The sequence below is a fragment of the Ammospiza caudacuta genome, chromosome 5, assembly GCF_027887145.1.
Source record: "Ammospiza caudacuta isolate bAmmCau1 chromosome 5, bAmmCau1.pri, whole genome shotgun sequence".
Lineage (NCBI taxonomy): Eukaryota > Metazoa > Chordata > Aves > Passeriformes > Passerellidae > Ammospiza > Ammospiza caudacuta.
Genome location: NC_080597.1, coordinates 6,805,619 through 6,823,384, shown reverse-complemented (window position 1 = coordinate 6,823,384; position 17,766 = coordinate 6,805,619). Strand labels below are relative to the sequence as shown.

Below are 17,766 nucleotides of genomic sequence, written 5' to 3'. Positions count from 1 at the left end.
CAAAACATTGATAACATTTTTAATAAAGAGCTCCCACCTGACTGCCTTATGCCAGCATCCACAAAAAGCAGAGCTGGCAGATTCCCACTCAAACATCCTTCTCAGCAAAACATCCATTTCTGTAGTATCAAGCAGAGATGAAGGAGAAGAAAACTAAATTAGATTGTTTTACCTTCTTAAAAAAACTGTCCAGGAGTTCTATTAGCTGCATGTCACCTCCTTTTCACATAAGTTGGCAGTCCATGACTAACAACTGAAATACCAAATCATGGCAGGTACACAGCACCTGGGAGATGCCTGATTGAGTGCGTGCAATTGGAACACATGTGAAAATACTGCTGTGTGACTCCTGGGTTGTGTTGTGTGTGAACTGAGACCAGGCTTTGTTTAGGGGCTTGTTGCAGTTCTGGCCTTGCTGATGTCTGCTCAGTTTTGCTATTGGTTTTGATCAAACTAATGTCTCTTCCCTGGTCTACTCCATCCAGAGTAGCAGGACTGAAAATGTGGGCTGGAGCTGCTCCTTGGGTTTTGCCCTGCATTTCACAATGTCCTTCTGTATATTCACAGGCTATATTCCAGGGATATGCTAAAGAGAGGTCTAAGTTGTATGTGAACATGGGATTCACTTATTCTGGGTCATCTTGCCTGGGCTTTCTACAATGAGGAGTAACTTCTTTTTTATGTAGCCCTATCAAGGAGAAGGAAGAAAAGAAAGAAATCTTCCCTGTGGGAAGAAATAAACTATGTTTATTTTGACAGTGGTCCTAGACCAGGCTGAAGATAATAGGAGCTTATTGGGAAAGGAACTAAACTGAACTCAAGTATTTGAGTGAGTGGGGCAACCTGGATTTTAGGAAGTGTCATCGCTGTGAATTCAAGGAGAAAATTTTTTTTGTCTAATTTTTACTGATCAAAAAAGAAGAGGGAGGGAGTTGGTCCTCAGCTGGCATAAATAGACACAGCTTTATTGAACTCAGTGTGCATCTGTTCATTCTGGTGAAGGATATGATTACCCCATATTGCACTCATTTTATCAGCCATTGCTAATGTTTTCTGTGTAATCCTCTAAAATTTTCAAGAATGAAAGCTCTGGCTGCTGTTCCCAGCACTTTGCCTCTGTGACATATGAATTGTGCCAAATCCATTTTGAGTTTTTGTTTTCAAGCTCTGAGTACAAGGATGAAGTGAAAATCAAGTGTGAATAATGGTCTTTCTCTCAAAGGCAATGTGATATTGTGTTGAGCTGAAGAACTTACTTTCATACAGATGGGCCCTGCTAGTGTGAAGGGCTGATGGATGCTGAGCATGATCCAGCTGATATCTGATACAGGGGAAGGGGAGGGCTCTTCAGTGTTGCTGACAAAGCTAGAACAAGATCCAGGGACTAGAAGCTGAAGTTAGGCAAATTCAACCTTGCTATAAAATGCCAGTCACGAGCATAAAAAAAAAAAAAAAAAAAAAAAAAAAAAAAAACATTTTAACAATTTACTGGAGCTCATAATTAAGAAATCTTTAGTATTTTCTTTTAAAATCAGTCTTCAGTTTCTGGGAGAAATTATATGTCCAGCCTGTGAACTGGAGAATCACAGTGAACCCGTTTGGTTTTGTAATTGAAATACCCTGCATTAACTTCCCTTCTTTCCCAGGCCTGAGGGAGAACACACTTACCAGAAATGCCCTTAACAATTCTCATATCACCTGCAGATCTTCACAGATGTAACTGTTCTAATTAAATCGTGTCCTTTAGGACTACATAGGTTTGCCCACAGAGATTGGAGGAACTGTGTGACTTTCCTCCCTTCTCCTTTTTCCCCATACCTGTATATAGGTTGGATCTTGAGGATTTCTTTTGTAAGAGGTTTTCTTTCTTACCTTATTTTAATTTTCTACAGCAGGTGAGTGGCTCACCTGTTGGGATTGTCTTGGTTTACAAGACAGGTGTCTGCTAGGGAAGGCAGAAAAAGCCTCACTTGGAATGGAGAATGTAAACCCCCTCCCTCTGGATTATCAAAATCGTGAAATCGAGGGGCTCTCAGACAAAGATATGGGAATAGGAATAAAGGTCTTTACTAGTATATATAATAAAACAAACAAACAGCAACAACAACTTTGCCTCTAACAACAAACAGAACCCAAACCCAGTCCCAGCCTTTTGAGCTTCATATAGGGACACCTGCATGGAGCTTAATAATATGGGATATACAAGAAGTCATGTTAGTCACAGGAGCTGATTCTTTCCTGATCTGAAACTCTTTAAAATATATTAAATTAGAAGTTGTTGAACAAAAGAGCACTCTGTACATCTCACAGGATTGAGCACTCTCTTATTTCCCTGTCTGAAAAGCAGAGAGCTGCCATCTAGTGAGTGCTCAGATTTGAGAATATCTCATTGAAAAATGTGCTCACCTGCAGCTATCTGAGAAGCACCAGTCTGAGCATTGCCACAGGAAATGAAATGTTTCTGTTAGTGTGGGTATGGAGGAAACTCAAGAACAACACAGGTTTAGGAAATCTTTATATTCAAGAAGCAGCTCTCTCCTCTGCATTTCAAGCCCTGCTAGTATCACATTCTGTTTTGACAGCTGTCACAAGTTAAATGAAAGATACTTGGGGAAAGAAGGGTTGAGCCTACAGGAGAATTGTTACTTGCAGCACTTGCCAAGAGTTGAAATGTTCTTTTGGTAACATACATGCTCTTTCTCTTTTCTCCTCTTTTGCTCAACTTTGGTACCTTTTTTTTCTGTAACTTCTATGACAGGAACTGGTGTAATCCAACCTGTGCTACTTTCAGTAGAAAATTACTTTTTGGTATTGTGTGTGCACAGTGCACTCCCTGTCCTGCCCTTGTTTTATTCTACCTCTTCCTCAGTGATTGCCAGCTTCCAAACTTTTCCTAGTGCCACTGTCCTCCTTTCATCTCCCAAATTTAAGCTACAGTTTTGCCATGAGGGAAAGGAATTTATACTGCCTTTTCCCTTCTTATTTATTCTCTTCCTAGCTGATACCATTTATCTCCACAAACAACTGTAGCAGTTTGGAATTTTAGGTGACACTCTGCCAAAGGTATTTAATGTAGCTGTTTATTAAATGTTTACACTTTTTGTTTATATTCTGAGGGAAACATTTATAGGCATTGGAGCACAAGGGGCTTCTACATTTGCTTTCTGTTTTGGATGCACACTTGCTGGTCCTTGAAATAAATGTTTTTTTCACTTTAAATAATTTGAACTTTAACTCAGGAGTACCTGAAACTTTTGTTTCTGTAGTCAACCCTTTTTATTGTTCTGTTATTGCAAATAAATATGGTCTCCCACAGTTAGGTAAACTTGGCAGGGAGTTTTCAGAGGCTTAGTCCATGAAAACAGCTATCCCTCTTCTGTATCCCATGGTGGCAGAAAGTGCCCAGCAGGTGCTCTGTGATGTACCAGTTTGGTACATCCTATCAGATAACTTCAGTATGGTTTTATAAAGAATTTAGTATTTTGGAAAATTAAGTTTGTTTAGTTATCTGTGCAGGAAAGAGCTTATTTTACAGCAAAGTAAGATGTGTTCATCCATGACTTGCAGGATATGTATTATGGGTGTGTGTAGGATTCACTGAGCTATTACATCATGCAGTAGAAAAGATAATTATATATATAAGATGCTTCTCTCCAGGGCATCATTGTTGTGATGCCTTTCCCCAGCAGGCTTGTGGGTGTCGACAGGGGTGCTATTGATATTTAAGGGACAAATTACTGAGACAGAGAGCTGGCAACATATATGTTGCTGCCCTTAATATTTGCTGTGGGGACATGAAGGGTATGGTTCCTTCTTGACACAATAGGGATGATGGCCAACCTTAAGAGATGGTTTTCTGTGCACCAGTAAATCCCTGCATTTTAAAAAAATTGCTTACTTAGGCTGAAGATTGAAGCTGGCACCATTTGAAGGGCTGCTGTAGACTCCAGTGTGGTGACACAGGCAGCTGTCCCCGTGTTTGTCTGTTAGAACTTGTCATTTTGTTTCACAGTATGGAAGGTGCAAGAAGTGACAGGACTAAATAAGCACGGAGGGAACTGACTGTTTTATCAGCTGTGTTAGCCAATAAGCTGGGAGTGAAGCTAACTCCATGTGAAGCATTCTAAATTATTTATTTTCAGTCCTGGAACTATACTTAACATGTTGTTAAGGCAGAGCTGTGTTGACTGGGTAACGTTAATGACACCACTGGAAACACATCACATCAGCTGAAAACAATTGATTGCTGCTATCATTCATGGCTCTGGGTAGAGCTCCAGCTGTTGCAAAACAGGGCAAAGTGTCCTCTTCCATTCATGGAAGTTCTCCTGCATCCACCCACAGCTGCAAGTTAGCTCTTTAATTACTGCAACCAAATATGATGTTTGGTGGTTATGGGTTTCTTGTATGCCTCTCTTTATTTTATTCATTTTTTTGTGAGTTAAGTGATTGTGTGACTGATCTCCTCTCCATTTGACATGGCATGTCTTAAACATATGAGGATGTTTATTGACCAATCCACCAGTATAAAAGCAAATACTTTAGTTTATACTTTACTGTCCCTGTAAATGCTTTCCCACAACTCCCTTAAAGATTTGGCTCTCTCTCCTTAATTCATAGTTAAAATGTTGTGTCCTTCAGAACAGGAAATTTTTGAATCTGGGTTTTCCATTCTTCACAAAGGCTTTGGCTTACAAATCGCTAATGAGAACTGGATGTGACTTGACTAGCATTTGTGTGGATGTGTGCTGATCAAAATAAGGATTTGACTTTCTTCTCTTCTTATTGTTTAGCATTGCAATGAGTTAAGAACTTCAAAATGACCCAGCTGAGAAGAACTGGGAATATATCTACAAATAAATGAATAGTTTGCTACTTGCAGTTGCTCCATTCTGTTTTTCTAGATGCTCCTGGTCCATGGTGAATGCAATTAGAGATTCCACACGGTGTGCAGTGTTTGTTCACTCTCTGTTTGTAGGTTAGGCCAAAGACCCTGATTCCAGACAGCCTCCCAATCTCCCCGTGCAGAGACCAACCTTCCAAGCAGCCTCCCACCTTCCAGAAGGCAACCATAGTGAGCATCAAAAACCCCAGCCCTGCCCTCCCCACCGCCAACAACACCGTCAGCCATGGACAGACGCACAGCAGCCCGGCCCAAAGTGCCACCGAGCCCGCAGCCCTGTCGTCCCCTCTGAGTGGTGCTGGGGTGGCCTATGCCATCATCTCCACGTCCCCCAGCAATGCTGCTCCCCTCAGCACCAGCGCCGCTGTCTCGGTGGTCAACGACGGCATCAAAGTGCAGCCACTCCTCATCAGTGCCGACAGCAAGGTGAGTGCCCGGGCAGCAAACACAGGAACTGAGCAAATACTGCCCTGGGAGTGCTGGCAGTGGTTCTTCTCAAAGGAAATAATCAGAAAGCAACGGGAGAATTCTTACGCGGACACATAGAAGCTGGCGGACTTTTATCTGTGTACAAGCCTGTTTTTTACTGGGAACAAAACACATCTTTATGTAGACTGGTATTAACAGGACCTTCTGTTAATATGAACTTCTCTTTCCTTAAGCCAATCCTCACTAAAAAAATCCCTGAATTCTGTACAGGCTCACATTTCCTATGGACTCCCTCTTCAATGATACACTGATACTTGATTTGTTGATTGACACCAGGGAGTACATAAAATAATCAGAGATTCCCTTCAGTAATGGAGGGAATCACTAATGAAATCCCTGAATTCTGTACAGGCTCAGATTTCCTAAGGACTCCCTCTTCAATGATACAGTGATATTCGATTTGTTGACTGACGCCAGGGAGTACATAAAAAATCAGAGATTCCCTTCTGCTCTTTCAGGGGAAGATCAGATAAAATGAGAGCTCAGGGTTTCAAAACTGACCAGGAGATGAATCAATAAAAAGAAAAAATTCAGGCTATGAATTACTTCTTTCATCTTTGTACTGCTTTTCAGCATTGGAATGCAAGAACTGTGCCACTCTTATACCAGAGTCAGATTCCATACAGGCTGCTAATGTACCAAGCAGACATTCACTGTAGTTTACTACTGGGATCCTGCTACTTTTGGTCTTGTTGGCAGCACAAGTTCTCATACAGTGCTAAAAAAATATATAGGACGTAGGATGACTTTTGAGGTAAATAAAGGCAGACATCTCTTCCCCATTTCTTTGACATAAATTATTTTTCTCTTACTTAAAATGACTGCTGTTTCAGAAAACCATCCTTTTTTATGCTTCTGAATCTTCTAGAGTGACTGAGTTGAGATAATGTATCTAACACTTAAATGACATTGATTGAAAATTAGCAATGAAGTAGATGGAAAAGGCCTAGTTTTCAAATCTAATAATCTTTATCTAGAAGGTGATAGTCCTTGGGAAGTCTTTTTGAAGCTTCCACAGTCCTTTTGATTATAGGTATGAAATCATATGTATAGTTCTGTGGGCAGAAATCCATTTCTTTTAATTTAATAGCTCCTGGATTATGTGACCTACATCATGTAAATCTTCATGTGGTAATTCAAACATAAGCAGCTGGATATACTACCATAAATGTGTGAATGAGATTTGTGTTGTAATTCCTGTAGGTTCTAAACAAGACCTAAATTAAATTTAAATTAAATTTTTTTTTAGTTTATGGAAATCTGGACATCCACTGCTATTAACGAGTAAAGGCTGAGGACTGAAGTCTGATCTCAGTTGCCTGAGGAATACCTTCTTTACTATCCCCATTTATTTACTTTGAGAAAACACTGGTATGACTGAGATCAAACTGCGTTTGAAAGCTTAGTTATCTCATCTTTTCTACTTGTACACAAAATAAAATCAAAGGAAAGACCTTAAGATCACTAACAAAAATGCTAAAGCATGGCTTCTCTGCCACCTTCACCAGTCCTCTAAATAGAAATTGTCCTAATTTTCAGAGGCACTGATCAAGTGACTTAGGCTGCAGCAGGTTTATAATGCACCAATAATAATTAATTTTTAGAAACTTAAGTATGGATTTAGGACCTTAACCTAGGTATCCGGTTGTTTTATGCTTTTGGCTTGTGACTTACATTTCTTATTTGTAGGCTATCAAGTAACCCTTCAAAGAGGACTCAAAGGTTTCAGGCAGAAAAATCCAGTTTCATATAGTGAATTTTGTTATTTGTACATTGTCTTTTAGGTTATCATTATTCAACCTCAAGTCCAAACCCAGACAGAAAGTAAACTGGAGACAAAGAAATCTCCTGAAGAGTCAGCTCAGGGACTGCCTGCTACCAAAAAGAAAAAGGAGGAAAATCCAGAGGTGATTTCTTTTTTTTTAATTTTTAATAAATGAGCTACAATGTGGTTAAGTTATGGGGGCCATATCTAAACATTCTTTTCTGTGCATATGTGATTCCTTTATTTGTGCTTGGGGTTCTGCCAGCACCAAATTTGCACAAATTTGGTTTGCATTCAAACCTTCCACTGTCACAAAATCTAAGACTTGGAGGTCTCATAATACCTAAAGGTCTCGTAATAATCTGGGCACCCCATGGCTTAGCTGGATTTCTTGTGAAAGGTGTACACAAACTTAAGATATTTTCTTTTCTGTTATCCAACATATAGCATCAGATTTAGAGGCTGTATATGAGGTGGAATTAACATTTCTTCTGTAAGCTGAGCTTTTAACATCTTTGTAATGAATCTTGCAAATTTTAGATTGTATTAACAGTTTCCTGCATTTGCTGGGTATATGTCGTCCCATATGTACAAAGATTCTAGTGTGAAATACATTAAAATCCTTTAAATTGAGTAAGAGAGTAGAAAACAAGTAATGAGACTAAATCTCTTTTTGGAATTATAAATTTGATTTAAACTGGAAGTATAAACTGCAACTCTTTGTAAAAATGGGGTCTCCTTAAAAGACATTTTGGGTTTTGACTGGATATGTTTACATTGTATTAGGTGTAATTTTAGGGCAGTTGGAGAAGTTATACAGACTGAATCTACTTCTTTTGTGGAAATGCTCAGCTCCTGTGAAATCTTAAACCTCACTGGTCTAATAAATGTGCAGCACAAAAGCATCCTTAGATCTGTAGGTTTAGGAGAATTATTACAATATAAATTATGTTACTTGAGGCATCCATGTGGTCAATTTTTTCACCATTTTAGGAAGTTCATAAGTTAAAACAGTATTAAGGATAAATATTTTAGCCCAAAATATCACTGCTCTATGTAGAAGCTCTGCAAAACTATGCTTGGGAAAACCTCCCAAGTTTAAAATCTGACCTTTACATGAATCTTCATTACCACAGAATGATGGGACTGAAGAGTTCTGTTTTGTCTAGGCAGGTATTTCCAAAAACTTCTTTATGTTGTAGCACCTTATGGGCAGAAAGACCAGTAGGCCCTGCTTAGAAACAGAATGCTAGAAAAAAACATCCATTTTTCTTTGTCTGTAACTTTTCCCCATGGAAAAAATAATTAATAAAAGCCTTCCAGAGAGATGCAGGAGGAGGCAATTGGAATGGGCACACTTTTGGTATGGGATTCAGAAATGTGAGATTTTTCATTACATTGCAAACTAGAATATCTCAACAGCCTTTTTCTAACCACAGACACTGTTCCTACCCTGTTTACTGGAGCTCTCAAAAACCTTAATTTTCTGGGTAGGGTGCTGACACTGTGCCCTAAACTATAACAATTCCTTTCATAGATTTGTGGCACAGCCATAAATAGGTAGGTCTAGAGTTAATTTCTTTTGTTCTTTGAAAGTAAACTTTAGTTGATTATCATGTATTTATGCAATTAGTGTAATTAGAACTAACATCATAATTAGTATAAATACATGTATTGACATAAATAGAACATGTAATTACAAAATGAAATGCTTTTATGAAAATCTTTGTTTTGCTTCATGAAAAGACATACTGTGTATTTCTGAAAGCACTCACGACTCATAAGCAGATGATTAAGTTTAAAGCAAAAACAGCATGGTATTTTTAAAAAGAAAATAGGCACTCAATGCACTTCTCACTTTTATTTATTTTCAAAGCAGAAAGCTGAGGCAGGAACTCCAATATGGCTCTGTAGAGAACTTCGTTGGGAGAGACTGGGATTTAATAAATTTGAAATGAGCTAACTAGAAATAACCAGACTTATGAATAACCAGGAATCCCACATGTAGTTATTGAGTGTACCTGAACAAACTGAGAAAAGCAAAGATAATTACTGTCTTTAGCTCCTGGTTTGGTCATCCTGCTGGTGAGCCCTGAAGCTGATCATGACTGAGGAGGAGGAGGCCACCCACTCATTCTCATCAGCAGGGCACAGCTGGGGATGGAGAACAATGGTGATGGAACCAGTGGTGGGCCTTCTCCCACCAGGATGACTTCTGTATAGAAATGGGCGAATTACAAAAGGGAGCTGCTCCTCTGGGGAGAAAATACCCTGGATATTATTTTTTGTGGGTTTTTTGTTTATTTTTTTAGGGGGGGGTTAATATTTTCTTTTTTTCTTGAAGAGACCTGAGTTCAACACAGAGAGAAACAGAATTCTGCCAAAACCGTTTTGGTAATTTAAAAATTCATAGTAGGAAACTATCTGGCAACACTTTCATTCTAAAATGTTTTTATCTAAAAGAAAAAATAATGCCATAAATGCTGGTTATTTAGTTACTGGTGTTCTAATTTTTCCTGAGCACAAGAGGGACACATGGCCATTGCGAACTAAATGCTAGTATTAAGCCTGGATTGAAAATCTGGAGAAAATGAAGTCTTGGCTTTGCAACTTCCTCTACAGAGGACAAACAATAGACTCTGTGATATTTGAACCAAAAGTTTTGCAGTGGAAGTCAGATTTTGAGTTGAATACAATCAGCTGCAGAGGTGTGAAACAGCAAAACCCATAAAAACAAATAGGCTGTTAATATAATATGCTTGTTCAAAAGAATACAGCTTGTACTGGGATTTTTTTAAAAGGAAGCATCTTCTAGTTCCTTTAAAAGGAACTATAAAAACTAACACTTCCTGTGTTTAATCATGAGATAATTATCAAGTCCACTTGTGATGGCTCTTCATATTTTAAGCAAGTATGTTGCATTTAGTTAGATACATACTCAAACAATTTTAGCATGAAAAGAGAAAATTGTCTAGCAAAATTCCAGTACACAAATTCCAGTTCAGGCATCAGAAAATATGAGCTTTCTCCACATTTTGATGTTGGGGTGATGCAAGAATTCTGCACTCCATTGAGAAAACACACATTAACCATTCCAGCTTCCTGGTTCTATCCCTAAAATTGTTATTATTTTGCTCACAGTGCTGAGAAGCAAACTGCCACTGTTACTTTTTGACAGGGCTGACGTGAAGCTTGTAATCCTACTCAGTGAATAATTTTCTTCTCAGATCCGCACAGTGGATCAAATATTCATATTTTCCTTCAGGTGTGGGGCCCCCACTGTGCCTGGCTGGTGTTTCAGGCATGTAAGGAGTGAATATTACTGAAATCAAGGTCTGACTTGCAAATGAACACGTGTGCGTAATTACCACAGATATGGAAGGCAGAAATACAGTGTGAATATATCTAAATTGCCAGTGCCATTATACCACCATTTTTAAATCTACCTGGAGAGTATGAATCCCTTGAGGTTGTGGAAAAGAAGTATTCCTGTCTGATGTGGGTGTTAGTTCACCTGTTTGACAAAGGTATTTTCACAGATGCATGAATGGTAGAGATGTCCAATCCTAACCCTCTGATTTTGATGAACCCATCCAATAGTTAGATCTTTTCATCTACAAAATGAGGATGTTTTTGCTTTCACAATTTCACTAAGTGAAAGTCAGAATTGAAAAGGAAATTGTAGTTCTGGTCACTTACTAGTTGATTTTATCCTGAACTGAAATGTTAAATCAGGTTTTTCACAAAACAGGAAGGTCAGACTAATTTTGGCTTGGAAGTGTTGAAACATGTTATCCTGGCACTCTTTGAATAAAACAATGTTTTGACGTTCTAGTGCTTAAACACTGTGTTTTAGTTGGACCTAAATCTATACATTTTATTTGAGGTATGATAATTACATTTTCCTATGGTCTTTGTACACTTCCTTGGACTGTGGGCTTTGCTGGCTTGGATTTCCCAAGAGCTTGAGTTTCACAGTCAGATTGTCTCTCCTGTGGAATTGAACCTCATAAAAATCCAACAAGATTGTTCTGCACAGCAGAAAGAGGAGGCCCCCAAAGCCCCAAAGACTGAAAACCAAGGAGTTCAGTTCAGTTTGGGCTTGGAACAACACAGTGTAATTTCAGTTTTCATCAAAAACATACAATAAAAACTTCAGGAAAACCTTTCTGTAAGGAAACATTTTCCAGTGAGAAATCACTGACAGAAAATTTGGAATCTGCTCAAATACTTGTCCTGTCACTGAATCAGCATGTTCTGGAGATTTTTTGGGTATGAAGATATGTTTTGTGCATGTATAGTTTAGAAGATTGTGAATAATATTTTAGATCAGATTTCACGCTGCAAAATTAGTTCACCAGTGTCAGTGGGAGATGTTTGTTCATTCCCCATTGAGGAAAAATGTTGGATCGGTATACGTCTTAAAATCCATGCCCAAGATGTTATTTTTAAAACTTGGGAAGATTAATTTTTGGGAGTTTTTATATTTGGTTGGTTGGTTTTAGTTTGTTGTTTGTTTTTTTTTTTAGTGGGAGGGGACTTTCAATATGCTTCTGATGTCTTGTTTAGTGTTGTACAGTTCATACTTGTTTCACTTCATACAGCTTGCTCATATCCAATAAAAACAGTGTGTCATGACCAGATTGTAAAAAATAATACAAAATCACTACAGAATTGAGTAAAAATCCAGCCAGCAATGTGAAATTGAACTGGTTGAATTGACTGAATATTGATCATGTGCTGTGTATGATCAGCAGGCATTGAGCATTTGCTTCAGACATCTTTGAACTGCTTGAGTTTATGTAGTCATACAAGGAGAACCAGGCATATCTCAAACAAATCTTCTGTTAAAGTTCTTTACATTACTATGCATTCAAATAAGATACATTTCTAAAAGATTTTTACTGGGTTTATTCTGACAATGCTAATTTTATTTATTTTCTTACCATGATCATTATAATAGAAAATCTAACCTGTTTATTTTTTCCTCAGAAAATTGCCTTCATGGTAGCACTAGGACTGGTTACAACAGAACATTTGGAAGGTAAGGTGGCATATGTTGATTTACAGTTCAGTTTTTGAGTGAAATCTTTTCTGTTGGCTTCTCTGCCAGAGCATATTATTGAGGATTGTGTTCAGATGGCTTTTGAATCTCTCCAGAGAAGGACATTCCACAGCCTCTCTGGGCAATCTGTTCAGTGCTCTGTTACCCTTCTGGAAAAGAAGTTCTTCCTCATGTTCAGGATGAACTTCCTGGGCATCAGTTTCTGCACTTTGCCTCTTGTCCTGCTGCTGGACACCAAGGAGAACAGCCCAGCCCATGCTCTGATCCCTGCCTGCAGATATTTATACACATCAACAAGATTCCCTCCCAGTTTTCCTTCTCTCCTACTCTGAAGGGCATGAAAACTGAAAAAAATGAAAATGAAAAAGTCAGATGAAAGGTTACCTTTGCACAGTTGTGCCTTTCAGTGTCACAGTAGTGGGTGACCTTAGCTGTGCCTCCCACCCCATGGCAAAGCTCAAGGGGTACGAGGGCTGGCCCTGCTTGGCACAGGCTGGTGTTTGGGCTCACTCAGTCACCATGGTCCTCTAAAAGATGTTAAGACCTGTGAGAAACAGTGAAACAAAAATCCTGCCAGGGCTCTGACTGCCACTGATCTGGTTGATGGATCTATGAGGTTCAGAGATGTTTGCCTAGATATGCAACAAGTGCCCTCTGCTCTCTCCCATGTGAGATGGACTTTCATTTTTGGGTGGATTGTCTGTCACCTCTAGAGTTCCACAGTGAACTTCACAGAGGTGAAAATCTGGCATTTGTTTCATAAGATTTTACTTACTTAAGACTACTTCTCAAAGAATTCCTTCCCTCCTTTTTCCCCACTTAGCCAAAAACTTAACAAACTTCCCATCAAACCCTGTGCCTGAAAGCATCTAGCATGTCTTCTCAGGCTCCTGAATATGACTTCAAACAAATATTGCACATAAGCTAAAATCAGCATTGCATCCTCTTCAGTTTCCTTCTCCAACCTTCCAAAAATAGCTTGCAAAACTTAGCAGATTTGTATCTTTCTTTGCCTCAGCTTTGTTGCTCTGAAATTAGAGATGGGGGGGGGGGGGGGGGGAAGGAGTTTGTTTAGCAAATTTTCCAGTGGCATGAGACAAGTTGGGGTGGCAGAATAGTTCTCATGGGCAAGATGATGCAGGTATTTTGAAGGAAAGAATTGCACCCTGATGGTTTTAGTTACAAGTTCAGCTACAACAAGTTGGTGTGGTTCCACCAGTAAAAGGGGAGAAAACTAGTATCTGTGTCAGGTGGCAGTGATCCTTGATCACAAAAAGTGTTAATGGCAATAGATGTTTACCACCCATCCCATGGACCATAGTAAACAAAACACTTAGGAATTTCTAGTGCACTGAGTTTAACTTTTATGTGCTTTAGACTTAGGAGCATGCTTAGCTACCTCACTGTCTCAAGGTAACTATCTTTTTTTGATTTCTTTTTACTCAGATTTCCAGTTCTTTGGTTTTAAGACAAGTTGTGAATTAGTGAGAAAATATATCTGAATTGTAGTATCTCCCCAGTATATGCAGCAGGTTTCCTGTGCGTCTTGTTTCTATTTTTCAGTGTTTTTCCTTTTTAAATCTGCATTTAAAAAAATAATTTAATGTCCCAGTGATTGAGAATTTGAAAGCAGTTGAAAGAAATTTTAAGCCTTCATAATTTTTAATCCCTTAATGGTAATGGATTGAAATGGAAATCAAAAAGCTACAACAATCTGGGGAGAAGATTTATAATCCAAAAAGTGCAAATGATGATTGGTTCTTTTTTTCTTTGTCTAAGGAAAACAGGACAACACTTGAAATTATGCAGAAATACAAATTATGCTTACAATAGAGAAGACCTAATTTTGAATAATTCTATACCCTTTGATTTTATTGAAACTAATGAATTGTTTGTGTGGATTTATTGCTTATGTTCAAAATGCCAGCAGTGCTCTTCTCTGTTCTACACCAAGTGTGGAGATGCTCATTTTAAACCAAGCTGCTGCAACACTCACCATGCAGAATCAATTCTTGAAGACAAATTCACTTTTTATATTTCTACTAGCATTAAATAAATGGTTCCAGCCAAGAGCTATTTACTATGGAAAGGGTATTTCTTCATCAGAATTGGTGATTACAACTGTCAGAGATTTCCTTATAGCTTTCACATGTTAAAGGTTATTATTTTACTGTGTCATGTTTACAGTTATCATTCATTGCTATATATCAGGAAGCAGTAGTCATTATACAGTTCAGTTTATTTTTAAAATTTCTAATTTTTTTTCAATTTCACATTTTTGGAATTTAACTTTATCAAGATTGGATCATTAAAAGCTTATTCATATAGTATCTCTAATTCACAGTGTTACAGTTTTTTTCAATTTTATTCATTAATTTTCTGGTGAAGGGCTGTGATCCACTTCTATGTGTGTTTCTCTATCTGCCCAGAAGCCTTTCCACCTGACCTCCACACTAGCATTCCCTGCCTGGGGAAAGAGCTCAGTTCTGCACAGCCTGAGTGTGAGGCATCTTTACCAGTAAATAAACACAGCTGCTTCCACTAACTGACAGTCTGCAAGGTGCAGCTTTCCCTGAAGGAAAATTGCCATCACAGGCTTCATAGGATGACCATGCAGAGTGTTGATTGGTGAAGGCAGCAGCTCACTGGACTTTGGCCTCCAACATAAAGCTATCTTTAAATTCATTCATCTTTGTCAAATGTATTACCATTTAATTTTTCCTGTTTCATTTCTATTTTTTTAATTGATAAGCTAAGGAATAAGGTAGCTTAATTCTGTGATGCAGTGCATGGTTGTAACATATTGAATCTCTTTCTCTAGGCTATTACAAACACCTTTTAGCATTACAATTTTGTAAAAAAAAGATAGAAAGCAAAACTTCAAAAGAAGGACCTTTAGTTCAGGTCACTCTAAGAATGCATATGTTGGTCCATCTAGATTACTGAAATGTTTATGATTTCATCAATTGAGACAAATTTAATTTAACTTTATTGCATCATGTTCTGAAAAGTGCACAATATTTTTTTAGGAGAAGTAACAAGTAACAAAAGACAGCACACCAGTGTATGCTTTTGCTCTGTCTAGGTGTAATTATTGACAGAACCACTCCACATGTACATAGATGTATGGTATTTTTGTTTCCACTAAGGAAGTGCTCTCCCTCCCTGATGGCTGCATAGGGTATTGTACATCTCGAGGTGTTTCCATTTATTTCTCTCTCTCTCTCTTCTTTTCCATCTATTCCCACTGCTATTACTTTTTGTCCCAGCAAGCTCTTATCTCTGTACCATAGCAATGCCTCTTCAAAAGCTGCATTCCAAGTATCTGCCATCTCTGTGATTCAGACCCCACCAGATATTTTCTGTTCCCTTGGTGAGAGCACATACCAAAGAAATTTTCTCTTTAACTTGGGAATAAGAAGGACCAAGAGCAACAGATCCATCACTGTCCTTTTATGAGATTCTTGCCCCAGTTACATACCAAGAAAACTCTGCTGCATTTAATTCTTTGTTTCTTTTTTTGGGCCACTGAAAATCCCAATTGTAAATCTCTGTGACCACTTCTGGAAGACCAGGCCTGCCCTAACTCCAGTTTTTTCTCTGCATTGCCATGGCTGCACCAAGGTTCCTCAGTTGTGAAATTTCTGTTACCTTTGGGTCTTGAGAGCATTTCCCTTAGAAGAACTGGCACTGACATCAAGAACAACATTTCTCTTTTGTGGCTTTGAGAAGCCACTGGATCCGTGTAGCACTCACCCTGCTGCTGAGGCACAATTCCCTTTAGAGGCTTTCAAAGAGCCTGGGAGCTTCAGTATGGATATTTCAGCATAGGCACATGAGCATTTCATAGGAAATATTTTCACATTAGGATTGAATTGTTTCCCAGACAAGATCCTGAATTTTGGAGTCTGCGTAGCCTGAATGATGTTAATGTGATGTTACAGTGGTTACAGCCAAGGCACTTATCTCCCATCCTAGTGCAGCTTCAGATCACACATTTCTTGGTGGTGAGATTCTGTGCAGCCCCTTGAGTCACATGGCAGCTTGTGATTGTGCTATTTCAAGTGCCCTAGGAGAAGACACCTTCTGAACATGAGAGATGACATGTCCCTCTGCCATAGGAAAGCCCAGCTAGTAGTTACTCTCCTGTTTTTCTTGTCCATCAGTTTCCTTCTGATGCATCCATCACTCCAAGCACAGCAGCTTAGCCAATACTCTTTCATGAATGGAAAGTTTTAAATCCATTCTTGGAAGTTTTTAAATCCAATCTTGGAAGTTAGGCCAGTACAAAACCCATGTAAAGTATTGGCCTCATCTCCAGGGACACTATGTCCAACACATGACCAAAAATACTGACACCCTGTACTGGAGCTGTGCTTAAAATGGTATATGGGAATGATCAACACTTGAAACTTGCTGGAAACCAGAACTAAGAGCTGGAAATCCAGTTCCCAAGTATATAAACACCCTGAAAGCTCACCTGTATCTTACTGTTGGATTACAGGTGGGGGATCTTGCTGAATACCCTGAAGGCCATTTCTGGTGCTGGGTGTGTTCTGAGATAGACCTCTTCAGCTCAGATGCTGGCTGAGGAGAGACACCAGATCTCCTGCATAATGAGATGGTGTCCTGAGTTTCTGTTGGGTGGGCTCCAGGGCCTCTGGGCTGAAGAACGTGCTCCTGCCAGTTCCTCTCCTTCTGAGATAGAGCAAGACAGAGCAGAGGTATTACCACCATGGGGGCATTTAGAATACCCTCTAGTACCTCAGCACAAAGTCTGAACTTTACCTTATAATATTCACATACAATTTACCACATATTTATTTACTTTAAAATATTCTATTTTGGAATAGAGCACACGCTTCATGTCATGGGATGGATGCTGTGGCTCTCCTTGCTAAAATGCGTGTGGGGTTTATAATCAAAATAATAGGCTCTAAAATACATGCTTGTAATAATCTCAGCATTCTGAACTGACGTCAAGAGCTGGAGAAAGAAATTCCATGTGATGTAAATGGAATCCTGGCTCAGATCAAAGTACATTAAACCTACAGATTTCTGTGGCTGAGTAATCTGCTCCATCTCTCTGTGTTTCCAGAGTTGTGCACATGGCTGGTGGTTGCTAAACACAGCCCTCAGCATGTGTCATCTTCAGTAGGTGTCACCATTTAGTGGAAGGGAGTTGTGGAAGTTTAGTGGAAGGAATAAAATGGGCTGCAATCCAAAGAGCCATCTGTGTGCTGGTGTTTGCAGTGACACAAGCATGCACATATGACTCAAAATGACATTTTGCAAGCTCAGGATTATGAAGTTATGTTCTGGGTGGATAAATCATCACTGAATCCACCTGTGCCATTTCAACTATACTTTTTCTAACCTTCATGGAGGAGAGTACTCTGAAGGCTCTCTGATGATGCTTGCTGAATATGTGTCTGAAGAGATCATAATAAAATTCTTGTAGGGCAGCAGAAGTCTACCTTGAAGGAAGAAAAAAATAAAAAAATGCCTGTGAATCTCACAAGGAAAAGCTTATTGTCAAACCTT

The 17,766-nt window shown here is 38.9% G+C and overlaps 1 protein-coding gene across 1 annotated transcript in view; it reads left to right on the top strand.

The window, feature by feature from the left end:
• PHF21B (PHD finger protein 21B) overlaps positions 1–17,766 on the top strand; it is a 132,410-nt gene that overhangs the window by 101,855 nt on the left and 12,789 nt on the right. The window contains exons 5-7 of the mRNA XM_058805794.1: positions 4,979–5,329; positions 7,177–7,299; positions 12,150–12,201. Coding sequence (XP_058661777.1) covers positions 4,979–5,329; positions 7,177–7,299; positions 12,150–12,201 — 526 coding nt within the window. The remainder of the gene's footprint in view (positions 1–4,978; positions 5,330–7,176; positions 7,300–12,149; positions 12,202–17,766) is intronic.